Source organism: Clinocottus analis, unplaced genomic scaffold, assembly GCF_023055335.1.
Source record: "Clinocottus analis isolate CAN_PGR_092001 unplaced genomic scaffold, fCliAna1.0.p SCAF_23, whole genome shotgun sequence".
Lineage (NCBI taxonomy): Eukaryota > Metazoa > Chordata > Actinopteri > Perciformes > Cottidae > Clinocottus > Clinocottus analis.
This window is the reverse complement of record NW_027175965.1, coordinates 1,434,502-1,459,601: the sequence shown is the minus strand read 5'-3', so window position 1 is coordinate 1,459,601 and position 25,100 is coordinate 1,434,502. Positions and strand designations below refer to the sequence as shown.

At 42.8% G+C, this 25,100-nt stretch overlaps 1 protein-coding gene across 2 annotated transcripts in view; it reads right to left on the bottom strand.

Moving 5' to 3' along the window:
* Window positions 1-25,100, bottom strand: part of nos1apa (nitric oxide synthase 1 (neuronal) adaptor protein a) — a 139,681-nt gene that overhangs the window by 71,186 nt on the left and 43,395 nt on the right. For both annotated transcript variants that reach the window (XM_068589569.1, XM_068589570.1), the window contains exons 3-4: window positions 21,794-21,886; window positions 18,381-18,439 (exon numbers count right to left, since the gene is read on the bottom strand). In XM_068589569.1, coding sequence (XP_068445670.1) covers window positions 18,381-18,439; window positions 21,794-21,886 — 152 coding nt within the window. The remainder of the gene's footprint in view (window positions 1-18,380; window positions 18,440-21,793; window positions 21,887-25,100) is intronic.

Below are 25,100 nucleotides of genomic sequence, written 5' to 3'. Positions count from 1 at the left end.
AACTTAGCAGTGGGTCTCTGGCAGAGAGGCAAACCACACAGTTGTGCTCCCTCGTGGCAGAAATTAAGTCAGCAGCGACGCGGCAGCTAATCAGATCCTAACACAGATATTGGAGACGAGCGATAAGACGGATCATTGATAGTGGAAAGGAGTCAAACATGAGACAGAACTTTTCTGCCGAATAAAAAAATATACATTAATGCACTACGAGAGTCACGGTGGCCAATATTAATCTTTTTTTTTGTATATTTCAGATAATCAAGATAACTGGAGACATTTGGAGGACAAATCGAAAAAAATGAAGATAAGAAGTAAATTAAATTCCACACACTTCCAACTGCAAATGATTTTGCGTCAGGGTCGCGGGATCAAAGTGGGCCTCTGCTGACGCGTCTTTCCACAGGAACATCTAACAAAGACGGAGGGAGACGGAGCACAGACCAAGTTTCTCCACCGGCGGTTCACTCAGTTAACCAGAATGTTCGGTCTGACAGCAGAAAGATGTTTTGAGTTTTGAGTTTATAGAGGTGACTCAATTTGCTTTGATCATTTTATCCCACAAGATTGATTTAATGGTCAGGGTCCGTCACCTGGATAACCTGCTCCCCGACTCAACTTATTCACATTTAACTGTGTGTTGAAACGGTTTTTCTTGTTTTGGTTTTATTGAAATATTTTTTCAATTCAATCCCTTAAATGAAAAATAAATCTGACTGAAAGCCTTACAAAGAAGAAGTCATCTTGCCACATGGAGATAGAAGAGAAAGGGTTTAGTGCATGAGGAGGTGACACAAACAGGGGGAAAAAAAGAAAAAGACTGTGCTTGAAAGCCCAAAGGTAGATATGAGTAAGAAAAGAGAGATGAACACTCGAGGTAAATGAGAGAGAGAACAATCCCCTAATGAATATATAGATGTGGAGCGGGAGAGAAAAAAAGGAGCGTGCGATTCATGACTCATCAGGTGAGATGAGGTCCGGCTATTCACGAGGAGTTTGACACCCTGCTGTCCCGTCACATGTAACCTGCTGCGGCCTCCGTCAACATGTGGAAGAAACGCAGCTCTTCTAACAAAATTGGTAAAGCATAGCCGCGTGATATTTTGCGTGGCAATATTTCATCGATACACAGAAGCCAAGTATCGAACGTCTGGACTTCCTGTCGGTCAGCGCCACAGCTCGCACAACTGTTGCATGACACACAGGACAACATGAGCGATGCAGCGCGGGTCAAAGATGGGGAAAAACTGCATGAATCAAAGTGGCTACGGGTTAACGATCGGCCCAAAGTTACCAGTTAACATCAGCAGTTAACAGGGTCGCCCGTTAATCCGTAACCGCCAACCCGACGCAGTTCCTGGGGAAATCAATGAAATTCACCGAGCTGTGTGCACCTACGGATAATATCATGAATCCCAGATACGAGGGCGTTTGATGTTCCGACATTTTGGGGATTTCCACAACAAGAATAAAGCAGAAATAGGGTTTATTTCCATGGTTGATGGCGGAAAACTGGAAATAAACCATGAACATAAGCTCCCGCCCACTCTTTGACGTGACTATGCAGACTTTAAACAGTTCAGTTTGTCAGATGCAACATTTATGACGGTGGAGGTCAGTTTGTTCAATTTTGCTGCAATGAAAAAATGATTGAAGTGAGATAAACAGACTGAAAACATCAAATATGTTGACAACGTTTTCTTTGGGGACAATTTGGGGACAATTTGCGGTAAAAAAAAAAAGGTTATAAATCTCAATATATCGCAATACTCAATAGATCACAGAATCGTGATAATATTGCAGTATTGTGATAATATCGCAGTATCGTGATAATATCGTATCAGGACATAAGGATCGTGGGAGCTCTGATGATTCCCAGCCCTAAGCTCTTCGTCCTAGAATTTGTGAACTTTTAACAGGCGAGACTCTCAATGACACACACGCGCACGCACGTGCGTGAACACACACACACACACACACACACACACACACACACACACACACACACACACACACACACACACACACACAGCTTAGAAGCCGTTCTAGTTCGTCTACCGTGAGGTGGGCTGTGATTTGATGCTTCACTAATGAAGTGGGCTTGTTTAAGGCGGCCCCGTCATTTTTCCTCCTTTGATCTATCGCTGCCTGTGAAACGGCTATAAATCAAAAGGCTAAGAGGCAATGCACCACATGCAGAATGGACCATCACACACTTACAGGAAATCAATACACTAACGCACCTGTGCCAGATCAGGCTGTGCTGCAGGTCTCTCTCTCTGTGTGTGTGTGTGTGTGTGTGTGTGTGTCTTTTTTTAACCAACAGCATCATGTTCAGGGATTAAAAGCCAAACGCATCTGCATTAATATTAATATCAATATATCTCCCAGCTTTCCCATCCTGGCTATTGGATATCAAAGCTACAATATCTGCTTTAGGAAACATAATACCCGCGTGGAATACATAAAGTGTGTATTCCATACCCTGGAAACACTGACCCGCGTATTAGTATGTTAAACGTCTTGACGAATCCTAAAATGCACCATAAGTGAATTATTCATAAATCCTTCTAAAGGTCCAGGCAGTTGGGTTAAAGACTTAATTATGGTCTCCTCCATCGGATTTAACAGTATAAGCTGCAAGAAAAGGTTGGTTTCGATGTGCCAATTACATTGATGGGGTGTTAAAACTCCTAATATTTAATTACCCTCAGCCTAATGATACAAATAAGTGACCTATTTTTTATTCTTTTTTCGGAGAATGCCTTGGTTCAAGTGACAGGTTTAGGGTCAACAAGCAGCACCGTGCAGAATAGGGATCAGTAACAAGGGGGGGGCGCGGTCTCTGGACCCTGGACCGAAAACCAATAGATAATTGAGAATTATTACATTTTCATGGATCACTTCTATTTAACAGGCGCAGCTTATCCTGCATGTGCGGCAGTCCAGGAAACACATCGACCTAACACACGCCTTGTAAATCATCTCACGTGATCCTACTCGGCCAATCACACGTGGGTATTTCGTTAACCCGCCCTTGATTCGAGTGAGATATTCACAGAGACCCGATAGTGCGCGAGTCAGAGAAGTTATTTCCTTTGGCGTTCCAAAAAGAGAAATGTGGTCTCCTTGACCAGAGTCTTGAACCAAGAATGGACTCTTTTATATTTATTATTCCCACAACCAATTCTCATGTTAAGTGATATTTAAATCTGCGATGTGAAGCGCCAGGACATGACAAAGCGCAGATCTTTAGAGCAAACGTACAGACTCAAATCCCAAATTAGGGCACAGATAAATTAACCTAAGAGCCCAATGTGACCAGAATCCTAACACATGAATTAACTACCCAACAATGATGTGAACAGAGAAATGAGTTGAAGTGGTTTAATACCCAGAGATAAAGTCTCTGCACACACATTTCTCTTTTTAGATGACAAAAATATAATATCTTATCTTTTGATTGACATCGCTTGACACCAGAAAAGCTGCAGGACAATTAAGTTAAATTCATTTTTCTAAAATGAAGTACTGTAATTTACATTTTCACACGTCTGTTTTAAATCCAGCTTTTATTTTACTTGAAATAAGAAACATGAATGTATTTATTATTAGAGTATGTATTATTTATAAATAATCCAGTTAATTGAAAATCTGAAATAATAAATATTGTTTAAATGGTATTCAATTGAACTTTGACAGTTAGTTGTTGATTACATACAGACATTAATACAACTGTTGGCCACTTTAATACATATGGTACAAAATCTAATGGCAAACATTTGACATTATTGTGATATTCCAGACTTTGCATGAGAAACTTATCTCTAACTGTACCTGAGTTATAGTTGAACACCCCTCGTGTAGAGGTTGCAGCCAATAAAAGAGTTGAATCCCAGCATTATGTCTACTGTTGTGGGCGGTTCGATGTGGGCTGCAGAGCCAGGAGGTGCCTTCTCTGGCAGGTAAGTTGAAATTCAAGTTTTTTTTTGGAGGCAGTGCAAACTTTTTAATAGGGGTGCAAAATGTTTTGTCGTTTTTTTTCACACTGGGAGCAAATCATTAATGAATACAACTTTACAACAAAGCTTATTGTTTCTGACTGTGTGAGCTGTGCAAAGGTGCATGGTATTGGTATTTCTGAGAAGCTTGTTAAAAACTGAAGAATGTTTCATGAGATGCCGCAATTGTTCAGCAAAATGTTCAGCTTGAACCAGATGTGCACGTAATCAGGTCGTCCTTTACTTTCCATTCACCATCTTGAACAATATAGACACACACACGCACACGCACACATGCACACACACACACACACACACACACGTCTCTTTCTCTTTTCTGCTTGGGGTGGAATGGCCAGGCATCGTTGTAATGATGTCCTTTCCTGTCGCAGCACAGGGACACGCGAGCATTGTTTGCAGGATTTCGACCGTCACCATTTGACGGCCGTGGTGGTGCAAGTCCATCATTCCAGATCGTTCGTCTTCTGATCCAACGCCCACTCATGCGACTAAAATAAACTCAATCACGGAGCTCGAACTTTCACCCTTGACCTAAAGCCGACAAATCTCAGGAACCATAAGCGACAAGTTTTGTATTTTTAGGTCTATTTTTAGCGTCTTAAGGACATTAATCGTGTTTTCCGTTTCCACTTTTGAGGATTAACTCGACCGTCCGTCGCTGACTCTCTCTCCCGACTGTCTTTTAGATTCACCGCTTTTTTTACAGTTTGAATGCTTTTTGCATTCAGACAGCAGGAACCCAGCCGCCCGTCTGCATTGTGATTACTAAGACTTTACTTTTGACAGTTGCGTTGGACAACATTTCTATTTGCTGTTGCTCCTCGGTTAAATGTGTCTTGGCTCATAACCGCGAGGGACTTCAGCTTCAGACCCAAAGAGGAGAATCGCTTTAAACTAAAGGACATTTAAAGAGGTTTTATAAAGCCTTTTGACCGTGTCACATTAAAACCAGCTTTGCATGAAGAGAAACACTTTCCTGCTTGACCATAAAAAGCCCTGCTCGTTTTCCCGCATATTTATATACGTTTGTATAACACGTTTCTGCGATAGCGGCGATCTTAAATCTTTTCCAGAACAAATTTAGCAACTCCGAGACAAACCAGACTCAATAACACAGCATACTGATCAGGCATTATGTTGATTAAAAGTGGCTCTAAAAAGGCAGGGTGAAAAGGTAGTTTCATCATAAGAGAAGCTCTTGTGTCAGCTCAACCTCATAAAAAAAAACCTGGATTATACAAAAGAGACTTCATCATCAAGCAGACGGGCGATTTTCTTGTGCACTTGTTAGTCAAGTCAACGTGGGAAATTAGAGACTCGGTCTCATTTCTATTCTTTGATGCATTATTTACAAAAAAAACATCAAATAAAGAAGACGCATACAGCCTCGTTTGTGCATGTAGAGAACAGAGGTCACTGAGTCAATATCTTGTGCCCTGCGATGAACAGAGAGCAGCAGAGACGAGCGGAATGAAGGCAGAGACTTTCTCCCAAATGAACACAAACCTTAAAATAAGGTTTAATATTCATGTGGTATTCTGCCTCGGGGTGTGGACCTCGGGGAAAGTTTTGTTCTTGGTCATGCGTACAGCTTGGTGTTTATGAGCATGTGTGGAATTTGAGGCTGAGACCCCTCCTCCGCAAACCGTCATCCAACCAGAAAAAAATTAAATAACAAAAAGAACAAATTTTTGAAGGCTCCTATGATGTCGTTTGGAGCTTGGAGGCTACCGCAGCAGCCATTGAAGATTGTAATTGCTCTGAATTAAGTATCTCAGGCAGGCTGTGGGTGGCCTTCTGCCCAACAGGATCTCCCAGATTTAGTGTAGACCTTTAAACCCTAACCCTAAACCTAACCCCTAATCCTATTTATTGTTTGAGTTGTGTTTAGAGGTTGTACATGGGGATTATATATTATTTCAGATCTCATTTCTATGTTTAATTTAATACCTAACATTTTTATTATTTATTTTTTCTTGATTTGTACCTTGTGACCTGATATTAAAGGGTCCCCATTTTTGGAGACCCTAGGGCGCAAAGGCCGTTATCCTGCAGCTCGTACGTTCAGTGTCACCGTTTATCTGGACCGTTTCTCATTCAATACTTGTGTTCCTTCTTTTGTTTAGTTCCAGTTATACCGTCGTCTTTTCCGTAGAGGCCATTTGCTGTCCTTGTTGCGAGGGCAAAAACAAACAAACAAAACAAAAATTCACTTCTATTGAATGGATAAAAAACATCCAGAGGGAAGAGCTCCTGAGCCCACACAAACTGTACAACACACAAACACACAATCTGTAACATTTAAAAATGCAAAGGCATTATGCGTCAATGGCATCTTGCAAGGTGACTGAATGGATAGTGTGCACACGAGGAGGAGTGATAATAAAAATCTACAATTTCTGTAGATGCTTTTCATATTCATGTCTAGTAAAGTTCAGATTATGTTAGCAAGGTCAGTACAACACAGCTATGCAGCAGTAGTTGTGTCTAGAGATATCTGGTTTTCAAGGGAACTTTAGTCACACGCGTGCACTCCTCAACACACACACCTGTTTATCAGTATATTGACATCAGAGAGAAGCAGACTGGACGTTGCACGTTTCTTTCTGTGAGAAAAGATGAGAACACAGGATTCTCCTCCTCCAGACAGGATAGAGCGAATCTGATGTTAGGACGAGAGGAGACGAACCTGTGATGATAATCTGTGTAAGAAAAGGCCCCACTTCCGTTTGTGGGCCAGTTGTTCTTTTGAAAACCTGAAAGTTGGTTGTTCAACTCATTGCTTTTGCAACTGCAACACTTGTTACTTTACCTGTGATTGAGAAAATAAATTACGAAAAAGAGAAGTTGTCGAACTGAATTCTTCTGGAGGCTACACCAGGCTTCCAATATTGATACGCGCTAACAGGAGGAGGAGAAGGAGGAGGAGGAGGAAGAGGAAGCAGCCGGCTGAGGAGATGGTTTTAGACGGAGAAAGAAAATCCAAACCTTTAAAACATTGTTTGAATTGCCGGGGATGAATGTTCCAATTCTGACTTTTTATCTCCTTCTTGCTAACCACGGACATTTCCAAAGGACTTCTTGGATCTCATGTGGTCTAATCACAGCCGACAGAAACATACCAATATCATTCATATTTTACAATAACAACTTGGCTGAGTCAGTCAAGGACATGACTTGAACAACCGAAGGAAAGTGGAGACGCGACGGGTATCAATGCCATCAGAAAGTCAAGCGCCAGACAGAAGGGAAGGGATCTTTCTAGAATGGCCCTGTCAGCTGTTTCTAAAAAACTCTCCTTATAATGACATCATACTGCTGCTCGGTGACCTTTTCTCATTAACTTTGCACCTCCTTAACGAACTCAACACTCCTCCACATCCTTTCGCTCTCCTACCCAAACCACCTCCGTCTTTCCGTGCTGCGTTCCGCCAGTGGCCACTTTAATGATGTAAGAAGCCATTATCTTTGCTCAGATACCTTTTTTAAAAAGATTGTTGGGTTGTATAAGGGACACAGTCATTTGAGATTGCCTGGTGCCACTGAAAGCTCCAGAGGAGCTACGAATGGACCTTGTCGTGACATTTGTTTATTCCCCAACACAGGATGAACTTTCAGCCAACACGTATTATGAGAGATACGTAAAGGGTTCGGGACAATGGAGAGACAACAGCGCTAACGTCGTCCTGTGGCTCGTTTCGGTCAGAAGCTCCAGAACAGATACTAATCGGTTATGACAGCAACATATTTAAGTGTTGACGAGTGTTAACTGTACAGCGAGAGTTTAGTGGAACTTCTGCTTTCCGATTATGTTCCACATTCTCGCCACACTTCCTTCCCTCAGGCACAAAACAACCCTGAATCTTCCGACTTGTTTTCGCCCACGGCCAGCAGTGAGGCTGATGGGGGTAAATATGAGCAACATTCCCGAGCAGACAAGTAAAGGCAATATTACTATCAATACAGGAAAAACACTCAATAGCACTTGGCAAAATATACAGTTTGTGGCCGCAATGAATCCCAAAGTGTAGTGCTTCAGGAACGTTTCTACACTTTTTTTGACTTGGGAGTGGCAATACAGTATCTGTGACAAATACTCTCAACTCACTGGTCCACTCACTGGTCCAGCCTGTGAAGCCCCACCACCCTTCTCATTCCTTCAAAGTGTACAAATTGCCCCAACTTTAACAATACGCGTCCTTTGGTCCCTACACCCAGAAAGAGATTTCCTGATTTGTAGTTAAATGATGCTGCTACAGCGCCACCTATAGGCCAAATGGCACAAAAATAAGTCACGCTCACTCAGACGTCATACTCCAAAAGTGGTTGCGAAAGCAGAAAGCGTTAAAATTATTATTATTTTGTCATCTTATAGGCCCTGCCCGCAGCAATTTAACACACTTTGAAGGGCCAGCTGTAACAAATCTGTAAAGAACACTGACTTCCAAAGTAAAATGTTCTGTTATAGCCTAAAGACGGTAGCAAAAAATGATGTAGGAGGAACTGCGTGAAATCCAGTTTGGACACAATTCAAAATGCAGTTAGTAACAGCACCACACCAACATCTGGTCACATCGCTTTATAGTGAGATGAACCTCAGGGAATAGCATGTTTACCGTGTCAAGTCGGATCTCAAATCAAGTCAAACATCTATTCCACAGTGTCTTCCCGAGAATAAACATCCCTGAGTGTGTCGCTCTTAAGGTTGTCATGACTGTTTATGAAAACTAATGACTCAGCTGAGTGGGCGGGTAACTCCTTTCTAGCCACAGTCAGGTCTTTAGAAGCTGAGGCAGCACACGTGCCTGTTGTAAGCATATAGTACCCAAAGTGAAGCGTGAACAAACACACACACAAACACACACATACACACACTAGTGTAGAATTAGGGCCAAATCGGACGAGAGAAATCAGTAACGAAGCACAAATAAATAATAAATAAATCTTGCAGCCGGCGAGGGAAGGCAGACCTTCTGGTGTCTTGGGGCTTCAACGCTGTGAGAAGAAGAAAAAAGTTCTTCCTAACCAACTTTTTCAGTGAAAAACATACAATGTGAAATACCCAGTGAAAAAAGGTGAGTATGAATTGAATACAGCTGTTTATATGTTGATATAATGTGAAGAACAAGTGTGTGTGTGTGCATGTGTTTAAATATATATACATAGTCATGTTATAGTCATCGTCACCTTAGATGGCTGATCGAAGTGGACGGAATAAATAAATGGAGACACACAAACTGAAGCACGAACTGTACGTTCTCAGAAAATGCAATGTCTTTAAGTGTAATAGTAATAACACAGTAATAACACAGTGCTCTACCCTCGGAGTCCTTAATCTTGAGCCTGAGATGATCAATACACTGAATGACTCCAAACTATATTGGGCTGCTTCCTCATCAGAAACAGCTTTAAAAATGAAAAAACGCCTATAAAGTATATTACCAGAGAAAGAGGTGGAGTCTTTTCTTTTGTTAAATCATTTAAAAACAGATTGTCTGTCTTTTTGTAAAATCCTCAGATGCGCCGCTTTCATCAGTGAACATTTGTGAAAGTCATGTCTGATTAGCTCTGAGCTTTTACATCTTATTATCATCGGGCCATCTGGAGACTTCAGAAAGACACCTCGGAAACTGAAAAGGGTTTGTGTGGATGTCAGAAAACAGCTGTCCGAGAGGAAATAACTAATAGCAGTTCCGTCTTGTTACTTGGATCTTAAGGAGGCCGAAGGGAATTAACAGGTGCCACTTAAGCAGATGACATCGGCTTCCTCGCGGACATAAATTGTGGAAGTTAATCAGGGGTGTCACTTTGTCGGGCAAAGCAAAGAGTTAGTGGAATAATACGGGACCCAGAAACCAGCTGCAGAGGCATAACCTGGTGCTGTGCAGATGTTTTATTACTCTTCTACCTTCATGAATCCCACTGGGAGGAGAAGGACTCTGGCGCAGCAGCCGCGGGGGACACCGCTGTGTGGTGAGACTGCAAATGATTAAGTCTGGCTCAAGTTGTTTTCCCTTCAGTATTTTTGGGGCGGAGCCCAGCACTGTAATAACGCAGAGAGCCACGGGGGTCCCCCTGATACCGGCTGCGGGGAAGAGACCTGACCTAGATGTGCACAACTACTTTCCCTGGACATCACGGTGACTGTTGAGAGCCCGTGCTGAATCCAGTCAGGGAATGCGGATGACACACCTTTTGTTATCTGGATTAAAGGGTTTCAGCTGGAATATGAATATCAGATCCTGAGGAACTAACATACATTTGAAAGGTTGAGTGTTTAAGTGTTATTTTCAGCACATTGGGATGGAGTTGTGTGCTTTTACGAAAGACTAAGTCGTAGCTTGCGGCTAATAGCAACGCTGGGTCAGCAAAAGTCGGGGCGGTTCCAGGAAATCCTAAATTAATCCTAGATTAATTTGTCTGAGATTTCTGTCCCAACCAAAATACCGTACAAGTGAATGTTATTTTGTCCGTGATGCTAAAAAGCACATTGAAAAAAAGTCACCAAGTTAATCTAAATATGCTTTAAATTTCTCTTTCTTTTCTCACTGGAGAAATAGTCCCTCTAAAAAAGACGAACAAGGAAGTGCTGTCGAGCTTTTTACTCCCATTACTTTGGAAGAAGCTTCAGAGGCCGCTATCTCATAACCTGGGGCACACGAAAAAAAACCTGCATCCCCTCTTCTTTAGTAATTTCAGTCTAAAAGGATCCTTTCAAAGTTACTATATTTTGAGAGAAGTTCAGTCCAAGAGAAATTGTTTCCCTTCTAGGAGCTCTTCCTCTTTTGGGGAACGGAGCACACTATCAAATTTGACTGAACAGTCCATAAGCTCAGAGCGCAGAGCACTGGGACGCCGCTGAGACGGAGATCGTAGAAGACGGAATGAGGTTGTGAGAAACTCCACAGGCTTTCATGTGTGCGTCGGCTGGATATGCGCACGAGAGCGCAGTGTGTAACCAGCGCGGCGAAAGCAAACCGAAACTTCAAAGCTAAATGTATGGGGGATACGCATGTGGGGGCTGGGGGGTTATGCTCCATATCAAAGCATGCTTGTCATATCACATGATCAGGGTGTTTCTGCAGCACACAAACACGAGATTGACTTTAATTGGGGAGGGTGGGAGCTGCTCACTGGGAGAGGTTAGGAGTGAGAATGGGGCGGCCGAGACAAACGCTGCTAATGCAGACGGTTAGGCGGAAGCCAGCGAGGGCGGCCTTCTTCACAGAGGATGACAGCAATTACCACGGATGAAGACCGGAGAAGTTAGAACCCGAGACACACACGCACACACACACACACACACGCGCGCACCCACACGTACGCACTCACACACACACACACGCACACACACGAGAAAACACTCTGAAGACAGAAAAACGTTACACATTTTATTGTAAATGTAATAATTTTTCCCTTTAAGATGAGAAAATGCTAGACCGGTTTTACTGCCAAATCTCTCATTATAATGAAAATTAAAAGAGCGAGTTTCAAATAGATGCACCTGTAACGCAAGGACCTGCTGTAGACTTCAAGTTAGAGAATAAATAATATTATATAATATAACTCAAATCACAAACATCCAACAAATCTGACCAATGCATCATCAAATGTAAAAGATGATCGTACAGATGAATGTGCAGGAAATTGTATTCTGGACTTCTAACCTCCACAATGCGTCACTGTTATTACCAACACCTTGCATCTTCCGTTTGTTCGTCTTGGGTCTAAGTGAGTGATGAAATACCAAAAGTGGGAGGAATTTTCAAAAACCTTCGCAGATTCACCGAAAATAAAACATGAGGACCCTGTGATTTATTATACCTCCGACTAAAAGGGGACTAAGTGAAATTCTAGAAGTATGACTGAATTATTGTCAGTTTATGCGAGTGGAAAATATACTTTTTATCTTTTTTTTTCCCCGTGGTAGGCCTGCCAACACCGACAGATTACAGGGATACTAAAAATATATGTCTATAAAAAATTACTTTAGCTGTAACTCTTGATAGCTGGCATAAGAAGATATCTTATAATATGTCTGACATTATTGATAATACCATCCATAACGTAAGGAATAAAAAATATGCATTCCTTTTATTACTTTTTCATTCAGTGAACCTGTGTGGGGATCTCGACTGAAATACTCTGAACATCCCTTTTCTTACCTAAACATATCAAACAAGCAACACTTCCTTGGTGCTTTCGCTGCATGTACTTAACATACATAATGTGTGCATACATGGAACAGCTTGTTGCGTGTAGCATGACATCATTTAGTACTCTGGACATGGCTGTGTTGTTGTTTCACTCCTTCAAGGTATTTTGCTATCAGCCCTGTAGCAGCAGTTCTGAATTGGTGGGTGGCCTCAAGTCACAATAGACAAATAAAGATGTTGTGTGCGTGTGTGTGTTGTGTAATGTGTGTGTGTGTGTGTGTCTGACAAGAAAGAGCATAAAAATGAGTCATTCAATAAGAATATGTGTGTGTCTGTGGCTTACTACTACTCAATTGAAGATGTTTGTTACTTATTAGTTTAGTCTTGCACCCATCACAGGTCTCACCAAACGTCCATGTGACTGCGTGTGTGTGTGCGTGTGTGTGTGCGTGTGTGTGTGTGTGTGTGTGTGCACGCGTGTGTGCGTGTGCATCTAAAGACAGATTGATGGTGCAGACACCTGAAAGTATTCCTCTCATTTCTCAACAAATCAGTCTGTGCCACCACACAAGCTGCCTCTCCGCACTGTGTCACTGTGTGTGCGTGTGTGTGCGTGTCTTGTCTTTCTGTTTTCTGTGTTTTTTGCCAATTGGATGTAAGAATTGTGTGTATGTGGATGCTTGTTGTTTGCCTAGAACTTTGTGAGCACGGCTAAAAGAAAAAAAAGGGGGGTGGGGAGGGAGAAGAAGGTGTTGAGGCTGCCAGTTTGATGTGTGGGTGTGTGTGTGTGTTCTTGATCTGGGGGATTGTGGTGCACTCCTGACTGAGTTGGTCTGCTGCTTTTGCCCCGAGGCGGCGCTTCTCTGGCCGTTGTAGTGTAAAACACACACACACACGTCACAAACACACTTTCTGTGTGTGTTAGGAGACAGAGGAGACACACATCTACACCTGTAAATATTAAAGAGAAAACGGCTCCAGCAAAATTGGATAAAAGTCCTCCTCCCTGGCTGAAACTTTTCCACCTATACTGTACCGTCAATGTCCTCTGCTGCTGACGCAACAACGTTCATGACAGCAACGCCTCCTGCAGCCGCGAGCATTTTGTCAGCAATGACTTTGGTCATAGTTCGTTCATGCTTGCGGCCAAAGGGAGCGTTGCATGCAGACTCGAAGGCAAGTATTCATGTATTTCAAATCAGGCGATGACAATATTCTCAGTTGCAGTGTGTTTATCACTGGACCAGCATTAGAAAAACACATTTTGTTCTTCTGTTTTGACAGAAGCGTGATTTCCCATGGCGTCCATCGGCTTCATGGCTGTGAGGATTTCACGGGTAATGTGGGAGATTTGAAAAGGCACAGCCCACCGGGACCTTTTTATAGAAGGGCAGAACATTTATCCTGGCAAGGACATGAAAGTGTTGTTGTCATCAGATGGAACTGTGGCTCAATTCATGACTTGTGCATCTGATCATCGCAGTTCAGTTCACATCCAAACGGGCGGAAACTTTTCACCTCACGGCAAAGATCATGTCACCCGGCCACGCGGGAGGCGACTCATTGCGCAATATTCATTACGGCGCCATGAAAGAGAAAAACTAATAGATGTCAGGACCTGATTTAAGCATCCGCTGCGTACATCTCTAGTGACCGACCCAGTGCTTCCGTGGAATAATAAGAAATAGAGGGACGAGCAGCCGAATAACTGAATCTCATCTCTGGTGCAAATTATGGCTGCTGGAACCTTCGCCATAGAAGATTTGGATTTAAATTGTAAGAGCTCATTTTGCTCACTTTAATGGAAATGATACAAAGAGAACAGTGCATAGGGGTGTACTTCATCATCCTGGGCTGCACGCCACTCAGTGACTGTGAGGCCGGCTTGAACTCTATTGAAAAAGGAAATCATTTTCCAGGGCACTTCCAGTGACAAAAAAAGTATTATGATTCTTCTGGGGTCGGATCGTAAAAATACAAAAAAGTAGGAGCCTATTAGCGTTTTAGATATCATGGGCCATTAGGGTCCCAGACGCAGGTGTGAGTCACATGACCTCAGAGAGCCCTATGAGGTTGACACTAGAATTTCCGCAACGTCCATGTTACTCTCTTCCTCTGTTTGATTGAGCAGCGAGCCACTGGAGTTGTACATCACCACGTCGACTCTCGCAGGTTGCATCATGACCTCATTTACCCGTCTACGTTAAAAACACAGTCGAAAGCTCCCGCATTGCTTCCCGCTTAATAGGTTCATGGTGACACGGAAAGCTATGCTGTCAAAGTAGGAAAACTGAGCGCTTCAACAAGACCGGTGGCCGCTGTACTTACATTGGAAACAAGGGAGTAATCAGCATTTATCTAATTTAGAGTCCGCGGAAATTCTTTCAAATTGCACAGAGAGGGCGAATCGGCTCTTTTGGTTGAACCGCTCATAACTCGTGTCTCCGCTAGAGCCACAACCTGAGACTTTGGGTGGGTCACAACAACTACACAACAATTTAACCCAATCACCCGGCAGAGCGCTACGAAAACGGCTGATTTAGAGGACTATTTTAATACTGCCACGGCACACAGGCTGTGGCTGTGGCTCGAGTTGGAACCGTGAAGTGCCCCTAAACGCTCTGCATCTACTCTGAGATAATCACTTCCTCCCACACTTTGCTAGAAAAAAAAACACCCTAAAAAAAAACAACAGGAGAATTACCGCAGGATCCATGCCGCCGCCACAACAGTTCTACTCTTGAGCAGTGCAATAATTCAATGATGCGGTAGTTTGAAGTCGCAGACAGTGGACCAGCATAATGACAAAGGCACTCAATTCAGACTGTATCCAGCAAACCACCGTGAACGCCTGACAGTAAAAAGAGTAAAATGATTTCTCTGGTTTGGTCGTCGTTAGCGCTCCTGGCGTCGTGTTGTTCACGTGTGAATGAGAAACACACAGATTTCGGCCCTTCAGAGAGAAGATATTTAGTTTACAGCTAAAGGCTTTGAACATGTGAATGCGATCCGAGTGCGCCCCGCGCCAGACGCCGCCGGCGCGCACAGAAATGCAAACCATCTCAGCTAAATCCTCCCAAATGATCTAGACACACGGCATCTTGAATATATAGAGAGAGAATATATATAGAGAGAGAGAGAGATAAAAAACACACGGGAGCATTTAAAACGCTTTGATGTGCATTTTTCTCCATGCATTTCAGAAAAAGCAAAGCTGTAAATATGTATCACTTTTCTTTCTTACATTCACACCCATCACAAAAACACCATGTTTTCTCATGCAGGGATTTTTTTTTTGTCCAGCGGCCGAGGGAAGCCTTCTCTAATTTACACTCGCATTGTGCTAAATCTTTTCACACATCAACCGGCTAATCTCCCCTCTCCTTTTTAAACTAGCCAGACGCTGCATGGGGGCCGCTTCTGGAATAAAATACCGATACACGGTGCTCAAGCTGAGCGATATGAACTTCCCTCCTTGCATATTGATGACAAATTAACTTCCAGTGTGGCATGACTTTGAAAGAAGATGGATATCACAGCGCTGTCCTAACTCTTTGGTTATGAAGAGGCCGGTGGGAAAACGTAATGTACATTCATGTGAGAACGTGGCTGAGTGTTAATTTAATTCAATCAGTCAGGATACACTGACTAATTATGGAACAAGGTCGACAGCTACTCTCGTGTGACTCGGGGGTTCCACTGGCGAGCAGGGGGCTTCACAAATTTATTGGTCTTAATCACTAGTTCCAAGTCTTCTTCAACACAGCACGATGTTCATTTAGTAAATATTTGGTCCCATTTAGAGTCAAAGCAACCGTAAAGATGGGTGTGCTTTCGGGCGGGCTCACTGTGATTGACGTGTCTTTGCCGCTACCAGAGCTTTGTACCAGCTGTCAGAGATACGGATGTATTTTTGACAGCTAGAGGATTGGACCACGCGGTGCGAGCACAGAACTCCTGAGCTTTGGCTTTACTTTGCAGACACTTACTCCTGCTGTATGAGCTGGAATTACACAACATCAACATTATGTGAAATCATATACGGTGTGTTGCCAGCCTCACGTGAAATATAAATCCTTGCCCGTCAGGTAAAAGGATTAGAGGTTCCATTTCAAACGGCGGAGGCCAAATATTTGATGAGTGTTTGGACCGTCACTTCATAATTAAGTTGGACGGAAACGATGAGAAGTTATCAGGATCTGTCACGCTCAGCTCGGCAGACGCCATTGACTGATTGATGGGTCTTACCCATTGGACAGAGACACTCCTCCTGCGGCTTGACTGTAATATTAAACACCGGGCAGAAGGCTCACATGAGTGGGACAAGATCGTTCAGAATTTTTATGCTAAAGATGCTTACACAAACTGACCGGCAAAATCCATCTTTCTGACAGAATCATTTCCAAAAGCCTGAAGCTCCAACTGGGCTCCTGGATGCACTTCTGAGCTGTGCCCGTCTAGGAGTGAGAGAGTGTGTCTGTGTGTGTGTGTGTGTGTGTGTGTGTCTGTATTGTATGTGTGTACCGAGAAAGAGGATAAAAATGAGTCATTTAAGAAGAATATGAACTGTGTGTGTCTGTGGCTTCCCACTCTGTTGAACATGTTTGGTCCTTATTACTTTAGTCTTGCACCCATCACAGGTCTCACCAAACGTCCATGTGACTGTGTGACTGTGCGTGTGTGTGCGTGTGTGTGTGTGTGTGTGTGTGTGTGACTGTGTGTGTGTGTGACTGTGTGTGTGTGCGCGCACGTGTATCTAAAGAGAGATTAATGGTGCAAACACCTTAGTGTATTCCTCTCATTTCTCAATGAATCCGTCTGTGCCACCACACAAGCTGCACAAGCTCTCAGCACTGTGTCAATGTGTGTCAGTGTGTGTGTGTGTGCTGACAACAATAGACTATGGTAGGAGTTCAAATCAAAGGATTATGCTCCTGCAGGCAATTGGACTGAATACACTGGACCTTATGGTCCCAATCCTGTGAAGTGGAACAGATTAACACACACACACACACACACACACACACACACACACACACACACACACACACACACACACACACACACACACACACACACACACACACACACACACACACACACACTTCTGGCCCCCGAGGTCGGGTCTATTGATGACATTCACTCTGATCTGCATAAATTATTCATTCTGATCTTACATTTAAATCAGAAGGTCTCTGATATTCTGTCTGTATTCACGATTCAATTCTATCCTTACCTTCTTTGTTCTCTATTTTAGCCAGTGACTGTTAAAATGTGTTATACAAGTTCACAGAGAGCATTGTTGACCATATTGAGGGCATAGCAGTCACTTTAATTATGCACTTGCATGGTGTTTTTAATGGCTGGACTGATGACAAGTTGAAGTGATAATATCCCCAAATGGTTCCAGGTATTAAAACTGAAAGTGTCCATATTGTGTTGTCGCGGACGTCACAATAAGTTCATGCGTTATTAAAATAAATGTTTAAAATGGCCTTTATTGCAGCCCCTGCTAAATTGCCTTTTCTCAAAATGCAATATTCAAAATAATTGAATACATTGTTCAGCCATAGTAAAAAAGAAAAGACTCTCGTTGTCAGTTGTCTGCTCGACCAAATACCATGTTTATGCAGCAACACCTCCTAATTACTCATCTAATGTTCTGAAATCTTTGTGTGGCTCTGTCCCGGAGTCAGCAAAAGTTATCAACAATATCCACAATACAATATAAGATCTACAATATCCTTTCTTTCTCTGAAATATCAGCGCTCGCAGTGGCAGAGACTGAGGATTCTCATTTCCTGAGTCACCACAGTGCATTCAATCAAGTTGGGATTCAAATTGGTTCGGAACCGTCCCAACAAAACCACAAGGACTGAAGTCGTTAGACCGAGAATCAAAAGCTCAAAATAAACTAGCATTTCAAGTTTAGCGAGAGAAAAAGGAAATGTTAAATTACATTTAGCTGACACTTTTATCCAAAGCAACTTACAAATTTGGTGTCTGCATTTAACCCATCCTTAGCAATTAAGGAGCAGATTGGCTACTATGAAGCACCCGGGAAGCAACTGGGGGTTCAGTGTCTTGCTCAAAGACACTTCAGCATGAGATCTGTGGGCAGGAAAGGGATCAAACCGGCTACCTAGCACTCCCATTCTACCCATGAGCCACAGCAGCAAAATGTTACATTAAAACTAAACATTACCTGTAAATGGGATCCTGCATCACCATCATCTTGCTCTCGTCCCACGTCCACTCCTTCTTCTGTGGAAACAAAAGCAAAGTTGACGGTTCACACCAGAATAGAAAGGACCGGAAACATTTCATAACACAGGGTTCATACACGTTGTGGCCAATGGATTTCCAGGACTTTTCCATGATTTTAAACCAAATTTCTCTGACCAAACATTTTGTATACATAAAAAAAAAGGGATAAAATGTAGCATTTAAACTAACAATGAGAATTAGCATACAGTATACTTTATATTACACAAATTAATGAAAGACAGTTTGATGTATAGATATGCGTCGCATACTGCTTATATTTTGAGCGTCTATCTTTTAAAAGGATATTAATTATTTCAAACTCAGCGTTTATGAATGACACAAACAAATATAAACACATTTACATATTTTTTTTCAACGACTTTTCCAGGCCTGTAAATAACATTGTAAATTTCCATGACTTTTCCAGGTTTTCCATGACCATATGAACCTTGATAACAACTCCATCCTCGAGACATTTATTCACATTCTCCCTTTTTGTCTGTCCATTTAATTAAAGCTACGTTCCTGTTTAATGTCACAATCAAAATGTCAAAACATGAGCACACAGGAATTATTCATATTGATTTCTTTCCCCCGCACAGCTATTGTTGACTCAATCAGTCGATCACAACCCCATCGCCGCTCTTTCATCTCATCCGGCGCACTCAAGAGATGCGCTAAACAGATTGCCGACAGGCACACTTGACATTTCGGCTTCCCGGCGAAAAAAGGAACCCAAAGGAGACGGGGAACCGGGTGGAGGCAAAAACCATCGACCGCTCTTTCATTCCAGCCTGCCAGTTAATTTGACATTGAGCCTTCTCCGATGGTGGCGATAACATCAACATCATCAGCCGATACGAGCCAGACAGGGGCAGACATTCAAATCCTTTCCTTCAGTTCTTCACTCTCTTGGTTTGTTTGGGTCCAGGATGTTGGACCCGATCTGGATTTGAACTGTGGAAAGCCGACCAGGACAACATGGGCTCTTCTATCTTTAGAAGAAGAAAAGAAAGAGACTCACAGAACAATCAGAGCTGATATTTGCTGACGGATAATAGAGGTGAAAGGTCAGAGGAAACGCTGCTTTCTCCACTGTCAATTACATTCCAATGACTTCTTCAATACGTAGAATGCAACCCATACGAGCCACAGCCGCCAGGTCCGAGAGAAAAATGAGGTAATAGTAATATTCCACATATTGCCCACAATTCATGTACCATCCCAGACTGGTCTCAGCCGGCATTCGTAGCAATGCCGTCGGGAAAAAAATGCACCGAAATTCGTTTTGTAGCCTGAACCTCACCGAGTTTCCTCAATTTTGTTTGTGTTCTGAATGGAAATCGACACGTGTTGCAGGCTTTTGAAGAAAAACAAATTATAATTTGTGGCCTTTCATAGGAACTGTAAATCGTTGCACGACCATCCACACACACTGGCGTCCACACACATTTTTATTGGTGTAATGAATAGCCGGCTCCTTAGTGGACCATTTAGACAACTCAATTAAGGCCCTGTTTAATGAGACAGTAATGTGTATCAGTGATGTACATCCGCATGCAATTACAAGTCAGGGTCAATACATCCGCCTTTGTTACTTACAAGCAACAGACACCCTCCTTCAAGCTGGAGAACTAACATTTCAATTATTTAGACCATGAATTCTAATAGATGCTTATTTGTTCAATAAGTTTCAATTCATAATGTTTAACAGGTTGTTGGTTTTTTTGCCTCAACTGGTGGCAACTTTCTAGCTAATGCAGCAGCTTTGTACTAAATTTAGATGTATCAATACATCATCATATGTCATCTTATGGCCACACGCAATGCAAACAACTCAGGAAAAGAGGCAGAATGACGTGACTTCTTAAATGTCTGCCGACCAATTCACATCCAACGGTTATCAACAGCCAGAGTGCTGATCTCTCTTCCTTCAGCAACAACACGCAGGCCGGTAAAAACTATTCAGTATGTTCGTTGTGTCAAATGTCAAATACAGTTGTGGGAGCTCCGGCGGAGCAGCCCGGAACCTTGAGACAAACACGGAGCGGTTTCTAATCTGGATTAATGATTTGAGATGAAAAAGAGCCGGACGTGTAGCTGCTGAGGAGGATGGACGGCACTACTAAGTGACTGGTCTTGTGTTTCCATCCGCCTGTCAGACTCTGTGTGATTCTCGGCAGACTCTGTGTGATTCCCCTCCGGTCCGTCTGTGTGGACTACAACTCAGCCTCCACCCTTCTTTTCCTCCTACATCTCACCCTCCACATTTACAATTCCTCTCAGGCTCTTTGTCCTCCCTCACAACGTCTCCACTCTCACCTCCGTCTGCTGTTGAGAAGAGGATCGATCACCAACACCACCTGGAACGGTGCTTTAATTATTAGCACTTAAACCCCCACAGTGTGATTGAAACAGTGTGCCAAACAGTCGAGTAATAACTGTAGAAAACAAAAAAAAGTTTCAACTAAAGACCGAAGAAGGAGGGAGCATGAATTGAAAGCCCGCTCACTAATTCATCCTTTCCAGCTGTTTGTGCTTCTCAACATCCGCCTCATGTCTGCGGGCAGCTAATGAGCTGCGTGGCAGGGGCCGAGCACACAAAGTAGAATCCATACACTGCTCGCAACACGCCGTTACTCTGGATCATATCTGCGGATCAGTGCGCAAAAGCTTTCAGTGGGGTTTTCTTGTCCTCTGTGGGAACACAATGAAATATAGCCTGAAGCAGCGAGCCACCTGGAGCCATGACGGTGTTCCTGCTCAAGACAGCTGCATCATAGGAACCGTAGAACGAGGATACGTTGGTAGCACTTGGCTTCAAAGGCACATCTATATTTTTCATAATTTTGACATGTAATGACTCATTTTGTTCAAATAAGAAGCTTTCCTTGTGATAACAGCATATCAGCTTGTTAAATCTAAAGACGTTTTCTGTCGTTTAAAGCCAAGTCGACCAGTCATTGGAGCCTGAACTGAAATCAACACGAGCTCATTGGCTTCAACACGTTCACATGTTGTCACGTTCGGTGTGTCGGAAGCAAGACCTAGGCACCAAAAACAGTTCAAGGAGACCGGAGACAAATGGGGTTTAAATACAAGAGGGAGGTAACGAGCAACAGGTGGACACAATGAGGGCAACACAGGTGCAGGGGATTCACAATCAGGAACCAGGGACACAGACAATCCCAGACAATCACCAGAACAGGAAGTGCAGAGATGCAGGGGACACAAGACTACAAAATAAAACAGGAACCAAAACTCAACCCATGACACATGTTCCTTCTTCCTGGCAGCGTACCCTTAAATAGCACCACCAAAACTATATTATAATGAATAAAAGTCACTCACTTTTTTCTTTTTCCTTAAGCCAACTCTCACGCCGTCGACAGACACCACGATGTTGACTTTTTTCTTCTTGATGTTTTTCACCTTGAACTCATACTGCAGAGATGGGAGACAGAAAAGAAATGATTTAATGTTTGGCCGAGAATGACGGCGTTACATTGCAGCCCCTCAAATATTTAAAGAGGGGTCAGTTCATCTGGAGGCACAAAAAAAACATGATGATTCAGCTTCAGGACAGTATTAGAATATGACTAAAAGAAATGTTATTTTATGCATTTTCTCTCTGAAACAGTTTTTCCATGTCGAGCAAAGCATTTGCGTCCGTCTTGAGTTGTGGTTAAAGCCATGACATTCTCCGTGTGAAACCGATAAACAGGGACAACAACGTGGTGTTTTCTTTTAGCTCAGAGTCAGACATAGCTTGAACCCGGGGATGACCTTCAACTTTTGGTTACTGCGGCACTTTTTCCGCACATTGTACGGCCGTGTAACAACCATGTTAACATAGGAGAGCCGGAGAAGAAAAAGGCATCAATTAACTTATAGTCCACCATTATCTGAAATATATAGTACAGGTTTTGCTAGTTAGCCTATCTATACATTTTGCTGAACAATTAAATGTCTCTATACTAAATCAATCTCATATTCATGTGTGGCTTCTTGCCCATGCGGATGCCATATGGGTTCACCCACCATTCACACCACCCACAGCATTTCCTCTATGACCAACCGGACAAGACCTTTTAGATGATTGCGTATCAGCTTTCTGCACTTAACAGTTTTTGTTAAATCAATGCTACGACACAATGTAGTCGGCAATAAAAAAAAAAAGTTCAATAACTTGGTAAGATCGTTTCAAATTTGCTGGAACGACCATAATGTCCGAGGCGAGGCGCTTAACCCCGGCTAAATGTGTTAAGGGCGGAGTTCTTCCTCCATTTGACCGGTCGCAAAGCAGCTGCACTCAAATTGTGTGAAGACACATTAAAACACTGACTGAGTGAGTTGAACTTTTTCTTTTTCTACCCTTTGTCATCTAAAAAACTGAATCCTAATAATACAGCAGGTGTTTCGATGCAATGTGCCAAACTAATGATGAACAGGCAGCAGCACAGCTGAGCGGACATGGCCCGGTCGGCGGACCGGGGTCAAGTTCACACACCGTAGATCAAAGCCGAAGGCGGATTCTATCATCCTCGTTGCGTCTAATGGAGCCGTGAGCACCGTCAGAGCAGCACGGACACACAGTGTTTGCATACCAAACACACTACAGGTAGAACTGTTATTGTAGGACTCCTGTGTTCATATCCAAGGGCAAGGATCAACCTAGCTGGCTACCTACACCCCTTCTCCCAGTATGCTCTGCATTTTATTGGTTATATTGGTATTCTGGATAAGTGTGTGGGGGGGGGGAGGGTTAATTGTGTTGTATAGAACCACCTGTCACGGTTGTCTGGAGAGACATCAGCGCCGAGCACCGTCTTGTTTGAGTCCACGAGCGCAATGCAATGTTGCGCTTCTGAAAGTGGACACTCGTTAATGCTTCACTGGCCGCGAGGGGGAAAAAGCAACCGTGAATCCCTCTCCGCCCCGAAGTGCTGCACGATTCACCTCGTTTACTCAGATTTAATTCTGGTCTGCTATTTGATTGCTAGAGGGAAATCTGCTGGTTGCGAGGCTTGAAGTGAGGAATCCAGACTGGAGACGGCAACAGCAGTGCGATGGCACCCTGTTCACACAAGCTGACTTGCTTTATTACCCACGGCTAACACACACACACACACACACACACACACACACACACACACACACACACACACACACACACACACACACACAACATTTAGTTGACTGATGCCGCCACAGATTTTCTTTTTAATGAAGTTCTTTACAATTTGACCTTTGACCTTGCACTATCACGAGCGGAAGCCAAAATACAGAGTTTCTGGCAGCTCTGGTCGCACAAAATCTGCAATGTCTCACACTCTGCTGCCACAAATGAAAACCCTCTGGCCATGTCCATTGCTGTGTTTGTGCTGAATCGCCTTAAATTGCTCGAAAGATGCTTTTTTGTCTTTAAACGTCATGTTTCTTTTTTATTCCTCCTATTGAGTTCCTCATTCACCCTTCCTGTCTGTGGATCACTCTTTGCTGTGGTCACTGTGGGGTCACTCTGGACACTTTCCCCCTTTTAAAAAAAAGGTTTCACACACATGTTCCCATGAAAGCAGTGAAGTAGGTTTATTACGGCAATAAAAAGTGTGCTTCCTCAATAGTGAAGTCTGTAAATAAGTAACAAAAAGTTGCCGAATTATTCCTTTGTGTGAACATCAAGCTCCAAGATGCTCTTTACCTTTAATTCTGTTAATCGCTACTGAGAACCGAAATTAAATCCTAATGTATCACAATCACTTTTGTGGATCGTATTTTAAAAATAAAAAAAATAAAATATAAAAGGCAAACAGCCGGCAAAGTGTATCTCTGGTAAAACTTAAAAAACTAAAAGAGGGCAATAGACCAAGACCCAAAAGAAATCATTAGAATTGAGGAGCTGGAAGGCATTTGTTTTACATTTAAAAATTATGACATAATTAATCAAGTGTTTATCAGTTTCAAGTAATTGCTACAGCTCTATGGTACAAATATATAAACAGTTTCTGTAGCTGACCATAGGCATCTGTGCCTTTTATTTAAAACTTGTATGAATATACGGAAGAACATTCTGTCAGCACGTATACAATAAATAATCACAATAATTCAGATTGTTCAGCATTCGTTTGTTTTGCCCTTGAATCACATCTGGCCGCTGAGCGAGATAAGAACTAGAACATTCTGCCTCACAAAGTCATTGTGAGTCTATGTAATAGTCGCAGAATAAATGAAGACGACAGATCGCAGAACTCACGGCCGTGTGTGTGTATGTGCGTGTGTGTGTGTGCGTGTGTGTGTGTGTGGACTGATGAACAAAAAGTGTGAGGTTTGCCAAGGGGTCATCTGAGGGGTCCATCATTTCCCAGCTCCCGTCCACTTTGTGAAATGATGTGCTTAAATTAAGCTAAACCTACTAAACGATTACGAAACAATTCATTCATCTGTCCAACAAAATGAATTGCTTAATTCAAGAGAAAAAATATTCTGACACTATTCGCCGGCGATACTGTATGTGCGTCACATATTACATTCACCCCCGCAGTTATGATTAATAATCAGAATTAGACCTTCCTGTTACGGTAAAGTGTTTAAAGGAAGCAACGCATCCAACAGCAGCAACGCGAACAAGCCAATACAGCAGATTTGACAATGATTTTTG